This window comes from Sander vitreus, chromosome 11 (genome assembly GCF_031162955.1).
Source record: "Sander vitreus isolate 19-12246 chromosome 11, sanVit1, whole genome shotgun sequence".
In the NCBI taxonomy this organism is placed as follows: domain Eukaryota; kingdom Metazoa; phylum Chordata; class Actinopteri; order Perciformes; family Percidae; genus Sander; species Sander vitreus.
Genome location: NC_135865.1, coordinates 10,293,437 through 10,309,754, shown reverse-complemented (window position 1 = coordinate 10,309,754; position 16,318 = coordinate 10,293,437). Strand labels below are relative to the sequence as shown.

Here is a 16,318-nt window from a genome sequence, read left to right as displayed (position 1 = left end):
CGCTGCTCATCTCTGCGACAGCACAACACAATAGATGAACAATTATTCAGAGTTAGACTGGAAGAAAAATAATCTATTTATTCATGGCTTGTTGAATCAGCTTTATCTTCTGTGATTAATCCAAGTCAATAATGTAATCTTTAATTATAAAGAATGGCCTTATTACCTACGTCAAATAATCACCCCGGTCCACAATGCTGGAAAGGGGCAAACAAATTTCTCTGTTTGAGCCCTGAGACTTGTATTTATTTAATCTTCTGAACAGTGAAAGCACAGAAGCCAATTAATGATTTCCTGTCTTAAACTAATAACGTAAAATAGAGATAGGATAGTTGATAGGATTTTTTTGTGATTAAAGTATTTTAAAGCACACATTTGAGGTGTGTTTTGCCTAAATTAACCATTCAAATGCAATGGTGAACTAAATTATGAGCATTTACTTGAAATTCTTTGCAGGATAAAACAAAATGCTTCTAATGCTTTTTACATTAGAAGCTAAAATATCAGAAAATATTTCAAATATATTTCATCATGCAATTTTCCCAAGAGCCCCAAATCCATGTTGCTATTACCAAAATGAAACATCTGGAGCTCCCAGAATGATCAATCGAGAGAAAAACACATGACAAGAAGCGGGTCCTGAAGGAAGGCCCCATGAGAGGACGAATAATGACCGATGCAGGCAGGAGACTTTTGTACGTGTGTGTATGTGGCTTTGTACATGCTTGCATGTGATTAATAGCAGACCAACTGTAATAATGGCTGCCTTGCTGTAACAAATGATGTGCGATTTGTAGTTACAAAATACACACTTCACATAAACAAAAACAGAGGAGTGAATGCACTTGACTGAGTTTGCACTCTTACATTCTGCTCTCCTGCCTGGTCCCAAAGCTCCCAGTCCTTCCACTCTATGCACTGTTTTATTCCCCACCAGGACTCAGAGTAGGTGATTTGTAATGCTTGTAAGCAGCAAGTAGCCTGTAAGAAATCTAACTGACAGCCCCTGAAAATGCAGATCACATCGCCGACGGAGAGGAAACAGCAGCTTCGGGAACCTTTAACAGGATCTTAATCTGTGTGAAGTCACCCAGTGTCCAAAGAGAGCTACAGGACGCTTCATAGACTGACATGGGACAGACATTTCCTGGATGTCAGAATTGTCTGCTAATTAATGTACTCAGGGAGGACCGAGTGTCAAAGTGTCAGAGGACATCGCCATCAAATGTGCTAGAAGCACATTATAAACTTTTTGAGTCATGTTGTTGTTTCAGAGTGAATTTCATCAAACCTTTCGGCTTCTCCAAGGAGCATGACATTTTCTTTTCCCCGAACAACTGAGATTTTTTTTTGGAGGGGGACCAATAATCAAGCCACAGTTAATTTTACATCTCCATGTAAGGGGCTGCCTTAAACACAACAAAGTAAAATATAAAAAAAAACAACTCAATAAGCTGTTACAGAAACTGACTGAGAAGCAGTGAAATGTCATTATTTCTTTGCTGTAATTTGGCACATCAGAGGTAATGTAGTGCCATCCCTGTGATAAGACGGAATCTTTAGGTCTCAGGAAGGTGAGCATTTCAATGTTCAACATACCTTATTAAGACTTGACACCTGCACTTTATCATCACTAAAGCAATTGCATATTCCTATTCCTGCAGGAGAGATGGGAAAATCCATCTCGAGCAAGGACAGTGCCTTTAATAAATAGTGCACAGAACACAGGCACAAACTCTCCCTCTTTCACCTGATCCCCCTCTCTCTTGCACAGACGCACACACATACACACACTTTATCTCTCATGGAAATTGTTTCATTCCTTTTAGTCAATCTGGCTAATGCAAAAATCATGTATGTCTGTCTTTAAATATTTAATCCTAACAGCAAGATTGAAATACAATGTTGAAGAAGCATTACTCCTTCCCTCCTGAAAGGTACAAGAGCTCAGAAAGAGAGCGAGAGAGAGAGAGAGAGAGAGAGAGAGAGAGAGAGAGAGCTCAGAGAGAGCTCAGAGAGAGAGAGAGAGAGAGAGAGAGAGAGAGAGAGAGAGAGAGAGAGAGAGAGAGAGAGAGAGAGAGCAGAAAGCAGCTGCTCTCCAATGTCAGAAAGAGAGCGGGGGAGCGATAGGGAGAGATGGAAAAGAGAGGAACAAGAGACTCTGCTATTTTCGATGACAATTTTATTGCCATGCACTCTCAGCTACTGGAGTTGGAGGCAGCATTAAAGCACAGTTTGCCTTGGAAAAGTACACAACCACATACGACAGCTCTCTGTTTCTCTTCGGGAGCTGCCTTTGTTCTTTGACATAATAGATTCGGTAACAGGCTGAAACACACGGCTGAAGAGAAGCACTGTTGCTGCTTGGAACTTAGTGAGAAGAAATACAGCTCAACGACTGAGCCAAAGTCATGAATCTTGCAAGCAGAAATATATCGTGGGAACCAAATGGCCCCTAGAGATGAGTACATGCCTTTGCCTTAAAGTATTTATTTTGCTTTCATGCTTATAAGTAGTTTTGCATGAACAAGACAAGTTATTTATTGTTTCCTAAAATGTGAAAATATTACTTTTACTGAACTTGTTTTATACAAGAAGCTTTGATGAAGCCAATAAATCACGAGTAAGTAATGTAATAAGATAAGAGTCCGACAGAGACAGAACTTTGAGAAACTTTCACTCACCACAGAGAAGTCCTCGACTGAACAGTTCTGTCCACTGAAATTGCAGCTCATGAGCATCTCTTCTAACTGATGGCCTGTCCTGTTGAAGATGTCCTGCATGTCAGGGGCAGGATACATCAAATCAGTAGGTTTGTGCCCATCCTTGTTTTTGGGGGGCAGACCTGTTAAGTTAGCCAGGTGGTAGATGTCGGCATCGGTGAGCGCGGAGAAGCGAAAGCGGTTGATGTTGCAGATAGTCACAGCAGGGAAAACCATCTCTGGGGTCGCCTCTTCATTCAGAGCTGTGACATGAGGGTGCTCCAGGTAAGAGATAGCACACTTAGCCGCTTGGTATAGAAACAGCACCAGTGAAGTCAAAAAGGCAAGAGCCCAGAGAGTCTGCCGGATGCCCAGGCGACCAGAGACAAAGATGTGGTTAATCCCATGAAGAGAGCAGGAGTTAGCAAACCTGGCCAAGTCCTTAACCGGAGGTGTGCAGCTCTCCTCGATCAGGCTCTCCTTGTCCCCATCCTGCTTGATTTTTTGCTTCTCATCCTCCTCTGCAAATTTGATTTTGCAAACAAATTCGATAGGCATGGGGGCAGCCAGGTCTGCGTTTTCTTTTTGTTTTTGATGGCAGCTATCAGCCCTGGATCACTTCCCTCCTACTTCCTTGGCTTTTTGTCCTCTACGCAGGAAACAACTCCAGAAAGAAGAGAAAAAGACAGGAGAGAGTTTGTTGCTGCTGCTGCTTCCGTTGCTGCCTCTGCTGTGACTGATAGTGCTGCCGCTGCTTCTGCCGCCAGGCTCCTAGTGACTAGAGCGCTGCTGCTGCTGTGCTGCTACTGCTCAGAACGCTTGTCTCACTACTTGATCAGCTCACAGTCTCGCTTATCAGCAGTAATACAGCTGTCAAATAAAAAAAAAAAAAACACCCTTGCACACTGCCTCAGACCCACAGATGAAAATGCAGCGTTTTCAGTCGGACTGAAATAGGCACAGGGTACTTAATAATTCATGAGAAGGTAACATTGTGATTATTTCCTCCTCACTGGCGCGAGCTGCAACTTCCCCCGGTCATCCCAGCACTTCCCGCAGAAAGCCCCCCTCCTGTTTAATCCGCTTGTTTGGATGGCGGTTCCACTTCTTGACCTGAATAAAGTTGGTTTCAAAGGTTGTTTAGCCAAACATCCGGTGTTTGATGTGCAGCGCAGGGGGTCATCACTTTTTAATGCCACCCTCAATAAGGTCTCTGGAACATGCCTAATTGAAACAATAATGAGGAGTGTGATAAATGGAATTGATCGACTCCTGGCAATCAATCTTGTCTTTGTAACAAAAAAGTAAAAGACTATTGATCGAGTGAACGTGTCTGTCAGAGACTTAGGTAGTACAACGGTGTTTTCTTATCAGGAACTAATGGTATCATCACAAGACTCCTGCACAAATTTGAATTTGTGAATGGCTCCTGTATTGGACCCCAATGCTGCTAAAAGATGTTGAAATAAAGTACTGATCTGCTTCCGTCCCTATCATTTACAGTGTGTGTCTTAGTGCTGTTAATGGCCCTTTTCCAAGTTGCCAAACAAAATTATGCAAATGCGAGGCAGAAAAGTGAGAGCCCTAATGCATGTTATATCCCTTTAAATGGAATTAGTCATGTGGGTCACATTCACATCACAAGGGGCTAGGACCTCTAGAGAAAAGGAATATTTAAAAGTGAATTCAACCACTACAAACACACGTGCCAAGTCAAGTCCGAGCAGGCATCAGAAATGCATTACTCAAAAGACAGAACGAATAAGGGTACAAAAGAAATCTGGTTTTCTTTCCAAAAAAAGGGAAAACATATGACAATCAAACACTAAATGTTTAGAATAATCAGATCTAAATCCGACTAAAATTGTATACTGAATCTCGTTGGCTGGTTAAATAACATCATCTCGTTTAGGGACAGAACAATGTAACAACAAAATCACCTACTGTAACTGCCTTTTCTCTTTGTTTTTTGTCGTTGCAATGACTCAGACATTTGCTTTTTATACTTTTTTATATAGTAGGATTGTCTTTTGATGGTGTGTTTTTCTGCTAGATAAACAGAGATATCTAGGCTATTGCCTTTATTCGATGGAAGTGAAGCGTCCATGGTTTAGCTATGCCTCTGGCAGGCACTAAGGTCTGCTAACCACAGAGTGTTTTATGTAGTCACTCCCAGAGGATGCTGGGCTTATTTACAGTCTCACAGAGGAAATGAAAGCTCACAGTCCACGCCATGACTAAATACCAAATGTGAATAAAAAACACGCAGGCACATCTGGCAGATGAAAACCATTCAAGGAGTGCATGGCATTATGTTTGTTTGTCAGAGCCAATAACACTCCAAAGCCAAGGCCTGTTTTGTGTTTGATGCCCTAAAAATGAGATACAATTGATTAAATGTAGCTGACCTTCAAGTTTCAATAATGTCTCATTTTGCAACTGTTTGTCAACATTTACATTACAAATAGGGTTTTTGTAGGGCTTTAACTTAACTAACTTCTAATACAACTATTAGTACCGGTAGCATGAATTAAAACGTTATATAGTTTATGAATGTCATGATCTCGAAGTGCTTTTCTCCTTTTCAAATACAAGGTTTATTGAAAGTCAAAGTAGTTTTAAGATGTGGACGGATGATGTCTTCCCTGAGAGAACAACATCTCGTCCAAAAGCTCCATCTATTGGATGTCTCTGTGTGCCAATTGTTGCTTTGACGTAAACAACAGTGTAGCAACTTAAAACACATTCAGCTCACTGTCCAACATTTAAGGAGAATGTTTGAGGGCGGACAGGCTCCTATCATAATCAAAAAGGAATTGAGTATTATTAATCAATGTTCTTTGTTTATAGATACTTTCACATATATTTTTTACATATTTTGAACCAGAATCTAATACATTTAATTATTGAGTAAAACACCACAGGGTACAGTGGAACAGAAGATGGAAAATACTAAGCTCAAAATTTGAAGATATTTGGTAATAAACAGCTAGCCCTGCTAACTCTGTCCTCATGGTTGTATCCGAAAGTGCTTCCCCTGGAACAGGGACTTTTTTGGGTTCAGGAACTAAAGCAAAGGAACTAAATTTAGACCCTTGTTCCTCCATTTAGTACACAGTAAAGGTTCCTGAGTTTTTGGAAAACATGCTGTGAAAACAGGACATTATGCTGGTCTCCTGCCAATAAGTTTCTGTTTTTAACAGGGCTATCTATAAGAGTGAGCATACAGTATATGTTGAACTATTAATCAAAATCAATGCAGCATTTTATTTTCCCCTATTGGTAAGCAAACATCATTTATAGTAGTAAAGGCAAAACGTTCTGAAGAAAAGTGTGTTTGCTTTGGTTTAAAGACAATTTCATTGAACCTGAAACCCTTCATTGACCAGCTCCAATTGTGGGGCCAGTCTCTTAGTGGTTTGAAGCCCAGAGTTTTTACCTACAGCAACCTGTGCCCTAAAGAGGCGGCATCTGCCAGGAAATCTGATTTGCACAAGACTCCAAAAGACTAATTGGCCAAAAACTATACGAGCTGGATAATCGTGTGTAAATAGAAACTTGAGAGCCAAACATGGAAAAGTATTACTTTAGTATTTGTACCACGTGAGAGGCAGCACAAGTACCTACACATGATGATGTGTACACCGTGTTTAAATTCAATTCAATTAAAGGAAAAACATTAAGTTATAAGAGGCAGAGTGAAGAAGGATTCAGCCTTCAGTTTCTATGACAATAAATGACAGTCTGACAGTGCTCTCCACGTCTATCAATTAAGAGTCAAAAGTGTATTTTCTGTGGGTTAGATTTTTACATTATAAAAGAAAGGAGGCTTGTGGCAAGAGGTTGATGTCTGTGACTGTAAAAGTTGCGGTACTGGAAACAGTTTTCATATTTAAAATACATAAATAATAATAATAATAATAACATTATGTATATAGTGCCACCTTATCGTGTTTATTTATCTTGATTAGGGCTGTCAAACAATTATTTTTTTTAAATCACGATTAATCGCTGAATTTATATAGTTAATCGCGATTAATCGCATATTTTATCACATGATTAACATTCTATTATTTTGCATTTCAGAACAGTTTTTAAGTACATATTAACAATGGAAAGCAGTTTTTACCAGTGTATCTTGATTGGGAATCAAATGAATGCAAAGAAAGTTACTTTATGAACTTGATTTTAAGATTTGTAATTATTTATTTACTGTAAACAAAAGAAAAATGTGTGAATCTGTCATTATTGCACAATTCCTCCAAGTACCTAACTAAAAAACTAAAAATCCCTATCCTTACCAGAGTCAATATAGTGTTTAGTAACTCCTAAATAATGTTGATTACTCACTGACGTCCAGTGATCACTGGTTACAGGCTGTGTATCCGTGAAAACTACTGTCCCTCTCGACGGCAATGAGACGGGTCAGAACATGCCAACCGTAGTACGTCTTTAAGACCTGAGTCCTCTACGATGCTGACAGGTCTGCAGTTAGCACTCTCCAAAATAGTGCTTTGCCTGAGTGGGTAGCATGCTAGCGGGTAGCATCACGTTAACTGTACTATGCTTAGCTCCGTAGGTGGTAGCTCAAGCTTGACGTGCTTCGGTGATATTTTAATTCGGCTTTACACAATGTGCATATGGCTTTCGACTTGTCTACGAGCCGTCCGGCAGTTTTGGAAAATAAAAAGCGCCATTCAGGATTTCATTGCTGCTGTCTGCAGTAGCAGGATGTGTTACGAGGAAGTGGCAGCTTGATGATAAGTAACGGTGCTGCAATGGGTCAAAATAGCAGCCTGTTAGGCACCACGCAATTTTTTTTTTTATTAATTTATAATAAATCATCGCGTCGGCACTTAATCGCATCGCGATTAATGCGTAAACGCTGACAGCCCCAACCTTGATAGTTATATTTTACTATTTAAATTTCTATTTTGTTATTTCATATTTTACTATTTAAATTTCTATTTTATTTTCTATTTTGCTATTTCAATTTTATATTTCTGTTTGTCTGTCATTTAACTGTCATTGAGAGCTGCTAAACTGTATTTCGTTGTTGAAAACAATGACATACAATAACAACAATGTGCTTCTCACTCTGCAAGCAAGGAAGCTAATGCTCAAACAGTAGACCCGAAGTCCAGAGTCTTACTAGCGGCAAAAAATTCTTAACTCTTTAAACTCTTTAAACTGCATCTGAAAATGTTCCAACCTCTGTTGCAGTTGAAGGCTCTGGAAAAAGCTTGTACTGTAGGTGGACCCGAGATATTATAGTCAAACCTAATTCACTTAACATAATTTAACTTAGATATTTGTTCCAACAAGCTTTGTTATGTATTGAATGATTAGAAAGATTACATGTACATTTGGAGGTAAATCTCACCTGAACTTGAACAAGCGTGGTGAGTTTATAGTGTTGGATAGGTACAAAAACCACAAATGATGAAAAAGTGCAGGCCTAAAGTGAATCCTCTAAATTTAAACAGAGAAATGCATATCACACATTTACAGAGACTGGTACAGTGCCCGTTCAAAATGTGCCTGTTTGGAACGGGCCAGTTGCTTGGCCTGTGGTATTGCTGCTTGTAGCATTCTCCAGAACCATTGTACCCCAAAAATACTTACAGAAGGACCCTAAAGCACTTAATATGCAACTACATTGTTTAGCCTACAACTGACTTGCTACGTCTACTTCAGAAGAAAACATTTACCTGACAGAGAATGTTGCAGATTCAGATTTACTAACAAAATATCACAAAATGATATCACAAAACAAAGAGTATTTGTTTAATTACATGTTAGTGTTGTCTTATTCGTCAACGATATCGCATGTAGACAGTCAGTGTTTAATGAAGGCGGTGCTGTCTCGTATTGTCATTATTATCGTTAATGAATTTAACATTTCAGCAGAGGTGTTAATTTCCAAACAGGCTCGGCTTGACAATTCACGTTGAAGAATGGATTCGATTTGCGGTGGAATTTTGCCAACGGTAATGTGATTAGTGTTTTAGCCTAAGTTAGCAGAACACTTACAACAACCGGACCCAGGGTGAATCTGAGTGAGGAAGAAACCTCTCTTTGCCCGGTCAGCTCCAAGATGACGTTATCTTCTGCTGTGTGCTTAGAACTGGTGAATTTACAGCTCACAGCAACTTAATACAATATAGTGTCTGGCTTTTGATTGATATCTAGTGTCGGCAAAAATATCTTTTTATTGAGTTTCCTCTTAGCGAAATGATCTGAGTGAAATTAAGCTGGGCTTTTATTGTGAAGGGCATTTTTTCCCCAACCTTTATTGTTTGGTCGTTTAATTCACAGTTTATTAATATCCAATATCCAATGCTGTCCAAACTGCTCCAAATCAGGTACCCAGGAAACCAAGTGTGAAGTAGATTGGATAAACGGTTCATGAGCCCACACACACACACACACACACAGAGAGACACACACACACACACACACACACACACACACACACACACGCACACACACACACACACATATTAGAGAGATGTAAAGTTACAGCATTAAGATACATTGGAATTGTTATTTTGTATATTAGGACTATACTATGTTCTTAATCTACTATGCTTAATCTATTTTAAATAACACTGAATGAAAAAAAAGAAGCTAGACATACACTGCAATTCAATCCCGAAGGTGCAGCCACGAGATAGGCCTGCCCACTGATAGATTTGACATACACTTCCCATTGATTTGGTACACAGAGCAGCACAACTTTTAGACTTGCATGTGTTTAATTTCTATTTGACAGGTATTATTGTGTTGATAACAAATAATGAAGACTCAATGCAACAAAGGCTGCTGCTACCTCAGCAGTAACACAGGCAGGTATCTGTGGTCAACAGAGAACTTGGCTCTTTGGAACCAGCAGGGGAAATGTCATATTTGCATAAAAGCCACAAAATATTGTATTTCTTGTTTTTCTCGATGTTTCGAATGTGGAATTGTGGAGGCTGCAGACAGCAGGCTGATATTTGCTCTTTTTTTCCTTGAGCTAAGAGAGGAAACTTTAGATTGTACTGTTGCAATTTAATGAGAAAAGGTACTGAAGGGTACTTGAGTAAATTAAGTCACTTAGGTCTGTGTTCACAAAGCCTTTCATTGTTTTTTTTCTTAATCTCCATCTGATAACTAGAGCCCACTTTTGCATGTTATAAGATTAAGAGCCGACATTTAAACTGTGCCCTCTGTTTCATACCTTCATCCATTACTACAATTAATGTAATAGTTTATCTTAAATCAATGTCATTTCTTTCGCTTAGATGTACCTGCTCTGGGTAGAGCTTTGTACACTGAAGGCTATTCAGTATAATTATGTTGTGATGGAAATGTCTGCAGTTTCTGAGCCTCATTTGCTTGTGCTCAAATCAAAGCACATTTTTGTCTTGTTCACAAGAAATCCATGCACGCCCAGATATGCACACATAAGCCGTGACAAAGAGCCCTGCAAATGCAAAAAGCCATCTTCATCACCGGGTAAACTGTAAATTGAATTAAAAGGGGATGACATCCATGCCCCCTAAAGCCCATTTATAATATCAGGCCTCTCAGATCTGCACATATGACACGGTAGTGCCCCACCAACACCCTCAACGGTCTGTTTGATGGTCATATCTGAACCAAATCAAAAAAAGATCAGACTTTCATTAATGACAGACATTCTCAATTCAATACTGCACATTCAAAGGATTGTATATTGACAGGTTGACAAGTAAGTTCAAGCAAGTCATGGCATATGGAACTACTGCTTTGGCCCTGTTATATGCAACTACAGTATTTGCTTTTTCTCTATGCTTGTTCTAGTTTGTCATCACAAACACACCGTCCCCAAAATTTCACATACAGTTGCCAAAATTATTGTTCTCTCGATCTCTTGTTCTCCTAATTCGTTTAAACTCACCTCCAGCACCCTAATGCTGGGAGCATGCACAGTTGTAACAGACTCCGACTACCCGCTCTACTGCCGTTTTACTGTCCCTCCCTTCAGCTGAAATTACAGGACAATTAGAAGGGCTGGCTTTACTGTACATAACTAAAATCACTCAACTACCTACAGTATATCAAGGTACCTTATGTGGTTAGTGAACACCATAACTTGCTGTTCTGGTCAAAGTGATGCATACTGTACTGTTCAAATGTACTGTAAAATAGCCAATGTAGGGGTGGAACAGTACATGTATTCGTATTGAACCGAAACAGTGCAGGCGTCTCGGTTCGGTACATTAATTTACACGGAGAATACACGGTATAAAAATAAATAAAACTTGCGTGCAAATTAATTAATGTAATGCGGAACTACTGTTAGACACGCGGTTCTTTAGGGGACACCTAATCTGTAGCCCTGCCCTTAGCTCTGAAGCTCCCGAGCTCCACCTACATGTCGAGTCAGTCGGTCCAGTGAGTCCACACGAAGCAAACTAGTCCCTTCCATATACAACCAAACACGGACATAGCTGTATCCCTTCTCGCCTCGACCACAAATGGCCTCCAGGCCCATTTGCTTCGCTGTTTGCTCCGGTATTAGCTGTTAGCTCTAGCTCCGCTATTAGCTGTTAGCTCCGCCGTTAGCTGTTAGCTCTGCTATTAGCTGTTAGCTCCGCTATTAGCTTCACCATTAGCTGTTAGTCGCCGTTAGCGTGTGAAGCTAACACCAAAACTTGTCAACTGCTCTGTGTAACCGAAGCTGCTCTTTTAACACCCCTCTTCTGTGCATTCACATATGAGAGCAGTGCTTGTCTCCCATATCACACTAGTAGCTGATTGTCTTATTTTGTTTACAAGTTACAGATGGAGTCTGGAGATGATGCAGGGTACTTATTGTCTACTGTTTACATCTTACTTTATACACGTCAAGCTGTTACAGCTAGCTCAGTGGACAGCCTGAGACATGCACAATAAAAAAAATTGCCTTCTGCATTTTTGTTTTGCTTTTCCCTCCATTGTACCGAACCGAACCGTGATGTCTGAACCGAGGTATGAACCGAACCGTGACTTCTGTACCGTTCCACCCCTAAACCAATGTACTGTTATTCAGATAAAATAATGAACATCCCTCATTGAAATGATGTAGAAGTTTAAGACTGAACATATTCTAAGATTATATGCTCATCAATTTCGTAGTTTCTGTCGCCCCATGAGGAATTATAAGTAATGACCACAAAACTGTTGTTGCATCCACATGATACAAGCCTTCTGTAATCGGGCATGCGCCCCCACCACTCCTCCATGTAGTTGCTTGTAACCAAAGAGGACACAGAGGATTAAAAAAACATGATATAGGCTCTTCAGAAGAGGTAGCCTAATTATCTTCACTCGAGCTTCTGTGCACGAAAGTCGCCGGACGACAACAATTTCTAAACATAGCCATACTGCGAAATACAGAGAGAGGTGTGTGAAGCTGAAAGTCTTATTTAGCTTTGTAGCAACTCATTTGGCAATGGCTTGAATGTAACGGACATTCATTAATATAAAAAAAGTTACGCACTAAAGCTTTAAGGCAAAGAAATAAGAAGAATAAAATAATGTCCAGTCCATAGAAAACTGTTTATATCAAATAATAAGGCCTGGTGAAACATCATGACCACACACATGGTGAGGGATCAACGTGCTCATGCGAACCCACATAGCCTAAATGTCTGTTCATTTGTGATTTCGGATTAGGCGGATTCTACGGTGAAACTACAGAAGTGGATTTGAAGGCATTCACTAACCAGTTCAGAAATTCAGAACACTTGAGTTTTACAGTAGCTTTCATCACCATGAAAATGCTGAAATTACTGGTGTAGCTTTCTAGGTATCATATCAGCTTGCATTAATGCTGAGATTGGACATGGTGTGGTTCAGTAGCTTAGTTTGGCCTTTGCGAGCACAATTTATGCTAGCATGTTATAATAGTAGATGAAAGTCAGAGGTTCCACTGCCCAATGAGAGTTCTCATTATTAAGGTTGTACTATCTTCTGAAGGACCATATGTGTACTCATTATATATAAGAACACACTGCCCAAAGGGAATTTGGGAAGCTTGTGCAGTGGACTGAGGAATTGCCATGCTTTGCACATGAGCGCAAAGAGCAGGGTTCAGTGATTTCTTTTATAGCCCTGAGGATCACTTCTCTTCAAGCCCAAACACAGCACACTGCTTTATTCGCCAATGCAACATATTACTCATGCACACACCCTCAATATTTATATGCAAAACAGAGAAAAAAAAGTTATGAACATTGACCACTGTGTCACTTGCTGGAGGTAAAATAAATTGGGCATGCCATAACCTCTCCAGAGGCTTCAGATATGTGTCAGAACATGAAGAGGGTTGAATTTGGCATTAACTTGTCTTATTCCTGTCACCTGATGAATGTCAATGATTTCTACAGAATGACTTGAAACTATAAAATAAATGGAAGTACATGTAAAGTTATTGATCTAAACTCTGAATTTAAAAAAAGTTGCCTGTTGACAAAGGGCACCCAATAATCGACTTCCAAAATAGCAGGGATCTACCTTTATAGCTGAATGCCACAGCAGCAAAGCAGTTCACTGAGCGAGACTTTGCTTTCTCCTTCTAAAGTGCATTTTTAGTTCTCTAAACAGACCCCCGCATGGAAAAATAAAAGAAATCCTCTCTTTCCCATAAGCAAGTGGAACACAAGCTAAATGTCACTAGTTGAATATGTTCTGCCCAAAAAACATTCTTGTGAAACATCAATACAACAGTACAATACATGTAGTTTATTATAAATAATAAATTAGCTTACTTTCTTACAGCTTCTTAATAAAAATCGCTTCTCTTTTCAGAGTTCATGGTGTCAGGTTTTCTGAGCGGGCTGCCATAGTATAAGGAGGATACACAACAGGTAGGTATTTAAGAGTTAACTGAAGCTGGTAACAGATCTCCAGACTGTTAGAAACCTACAGAATTACAGTATACCACACAGAGAATAACTACTACATTGTTTTTAAGTCTTGCAGTCAGGAGGGAGGCTAACACACAGGCAAACATTAGCCTGAATGCGTGATATTAAAATAATAGTCAATGTTTTCTTTCTGAGAGTGAGATGAGAAGATTGATATTAATCTGGCTCTGTTTCTCCAAATGGAAAAAGCTAACTAGCACATCCAAAGCTTATTCATTTACATGTTATATCTTGTGTGTTGAATACGTCCCAGGGGTGACGGACTGGGGGTGGAAGGGGACTGAGTACCCAGGGCCCAAAAACATGCTAGAATGAATAGCTGTGGACATGGGGAGGGGCCCATTAGAGAATGTCTTTTTTACAGGGCCCAGAATTTTGTGCTACGCCCCTGATTCGTCCACTAGTTGAAATCTGTTTTTTTTCCCGGTGAGTTACGAGCTGTACTATTTTGTAACAAATAACAGCAGGATGCAGTGACTGTGCATAATGTTGTGATCACAGTGAGGTTGCCAGGTTGGCATTGTGCCTGTTCAAAGACTATAACCTGTGCTCCCTGACTAGGACTAGGTATCGTTCAAAACTTTTCGATAACTGTACCGATACCAATACTGTGACTTCGATACCGGTTCCTAATCAATACTTTTTTCGATACCAATTTTATAAAATCCATTTTAACAATTACAACATTACACATTGCGTTACAAATCGTATTATTTTTTAGCTCCTACCATGTGAGCCCATCTCTGTGCTTAACGTAGTTTTTCCTGCATGCCTCTACAACGTCTTATTATGGAACCCACGCAACTTCTAGGCAAGACCCGCCCTTCAATAGCATTCACACGCTACTATTGGCCATGCGTCCATGCTTACGCTAAGTGACGTAACCCGATTTTTTTCAGGTCCTATCCCCTGACCAATCAGCTATCATACCTTAACCACTCAAGGTCAATGCCTAAGCCCAACCAATCGGCCTGCTTCGTAGGGCGGGACTTGCCTAGAAGTTACATGGGATCCATAATAACGCCTCTACGACGTGTAACGTTAAGACAGCCAATCACCAGCATTATTACATCTTGGTAGAAGCATGCTGCATGCTGATTGGCTCACTGACGCTGATGAGCTTTACTCCTTAGGTAATGAAATTTGGTATTGAATGATGAGGATTTTTCGATACTCAATACTATAGAGGCAATTAAGTCGGTGCCTAAAAAGTATTGAATTCGGTACCCAGCCCTATCCCTGACCACATCTGGCAACCAGCACTGTAGTTGCAGATACTAACACATGGATAAAATGATGTTTGTCAAAAAATAGTTGCAGCACTCCCCACAAATTGTTGCTTTTACGTCTCTGTTTGCATACAGACAAAAAACAATTAGATACATGTTAATTAGTGAGTTTTAGAGTTGTTGGAAGGCATATTTTTGCAGTAGCTAGGCTAGCTGTTTCACCCTGCTTTCCATCTTTGCACTAAGCAGTAGTATCATCATGGGTAATATCATCTCACTCTCGAAAAAAAGTGTTTTGTGCATCTGATAAATTATATTTTGTCCTCTGAAAACTTGTGACTGTCTTAGGAGCATTTCCCTGTATGAGAGAATATAGTGGGAATCTGAAGTGTACAGATCGTTGCTGTAATGCAGAACTGTCTAGTAGTTACGTCTAGTTTTGAGTGCTTTGTAGAGGAGCAAGTGATTACAGTGAGTGAACTGATGAGACTATTATCATCTACCTGTTATCATTTGATATCTTGATGCTGAGCAGGGGACCTCATTACTGGACAGATGCTGACTTGTTATTCGGCTCACAGTCTGTCAGTGCAGGGCAGATGGGATGGGATGGGAAGCCTGGGAGGAACCGCTGACCCTCTTCCTCTCCCCATCAGCTGTACCAACAACATGCCACACGCATCATGGGCCCGACCTATGCCTCTATTCTGACAGAAGCACACCTGCCCTCAAGCCCCCCAGAACAACAAGGCGCGCTCCCCTGGCAGCTGTGTCTAACAGCCTGCACCACTGGATCGCTGAAGCCTGAACAAATTCTCCGTTAGCCACTGGGGGAATTCACATTCATTCGGGCTGTGACATTTCATAAACAATGGCACGAATAAGAATTGTTGGGGGGGGGACATTTTCAGAAGACTGTGGGATTTTTTAAATTTTTTTAGAGAGCACAGGATAAGCAATCATAGAGGAGGTTCTGAGATGATCCTTGGTAATATACAGTTTCATTTTAGGTTGCCTTTTAACATCTGGCCAGACAGACAGCAGAATCATTTACAGTTGAATGCTATTTAAAGTGCCTGGTATATGAAGTTAAAGTGGTACTCCAGAGTTGTAGTATTGCAATTCCATAACGTTGGGAGACTCACAAGATACAGATTACAAAAAGAATGGTCAAAATTGAAGCAATTGATACAGAGATATCCCGACTGGGTCAAACTCCAAAAACACTGGAGCCTACATTTCCCATAATGCAAATCAATAGCGTCTTTCATTAGACTCTCCCTGTCTGGTAAACACCCACATATTTCAAGCACCACACATCCTTTGTTTGTAACATATGCTTTCTGTAAAAAAAACAGAGATTTTTTTTTTTAAACTTTATAAAGCTGTTATGAAGAAATTATACAACTCTTTTCACAGGCTTAGTGGTAGGCTACACCTCATGACAACT

At 40.1% G+C, this 16,318-nt stretch overlaps 1 protein-coding gene across 2 annotated transcripts in view; it reads right to left on the bottom strand.

The window, feature by feature from the left end:
* asic4a (acid-sensing (proton-gated) ion channel family member 4a) overlaps positions 1 to 3,584 on the bottom strand; it is a 95,668-nt gene extending 92,084 nt beyond the window's left edge. Inside the window, exon 1 of one of the 2 annotated variants that reach the window (XM_078261577.1) lies at positions 2,685 to 3,584. In XM_078261577.1, the coding sequence (XP_078117703.1) occupies positions 2,685 to 3,260 (576 nt within the window). In that variant the 5' untranslated portion in view covers positions 3,261 to 3,584. The remainder of the gene's footprint in view (positions 1 to 2,684) is intronic. The other variant, XM_078261576.1, reaches the window with a different exon arrangement.
* Between the last annotated feature and the right edge of the window lie 12,734 nt (positions 3,585 to 16,318).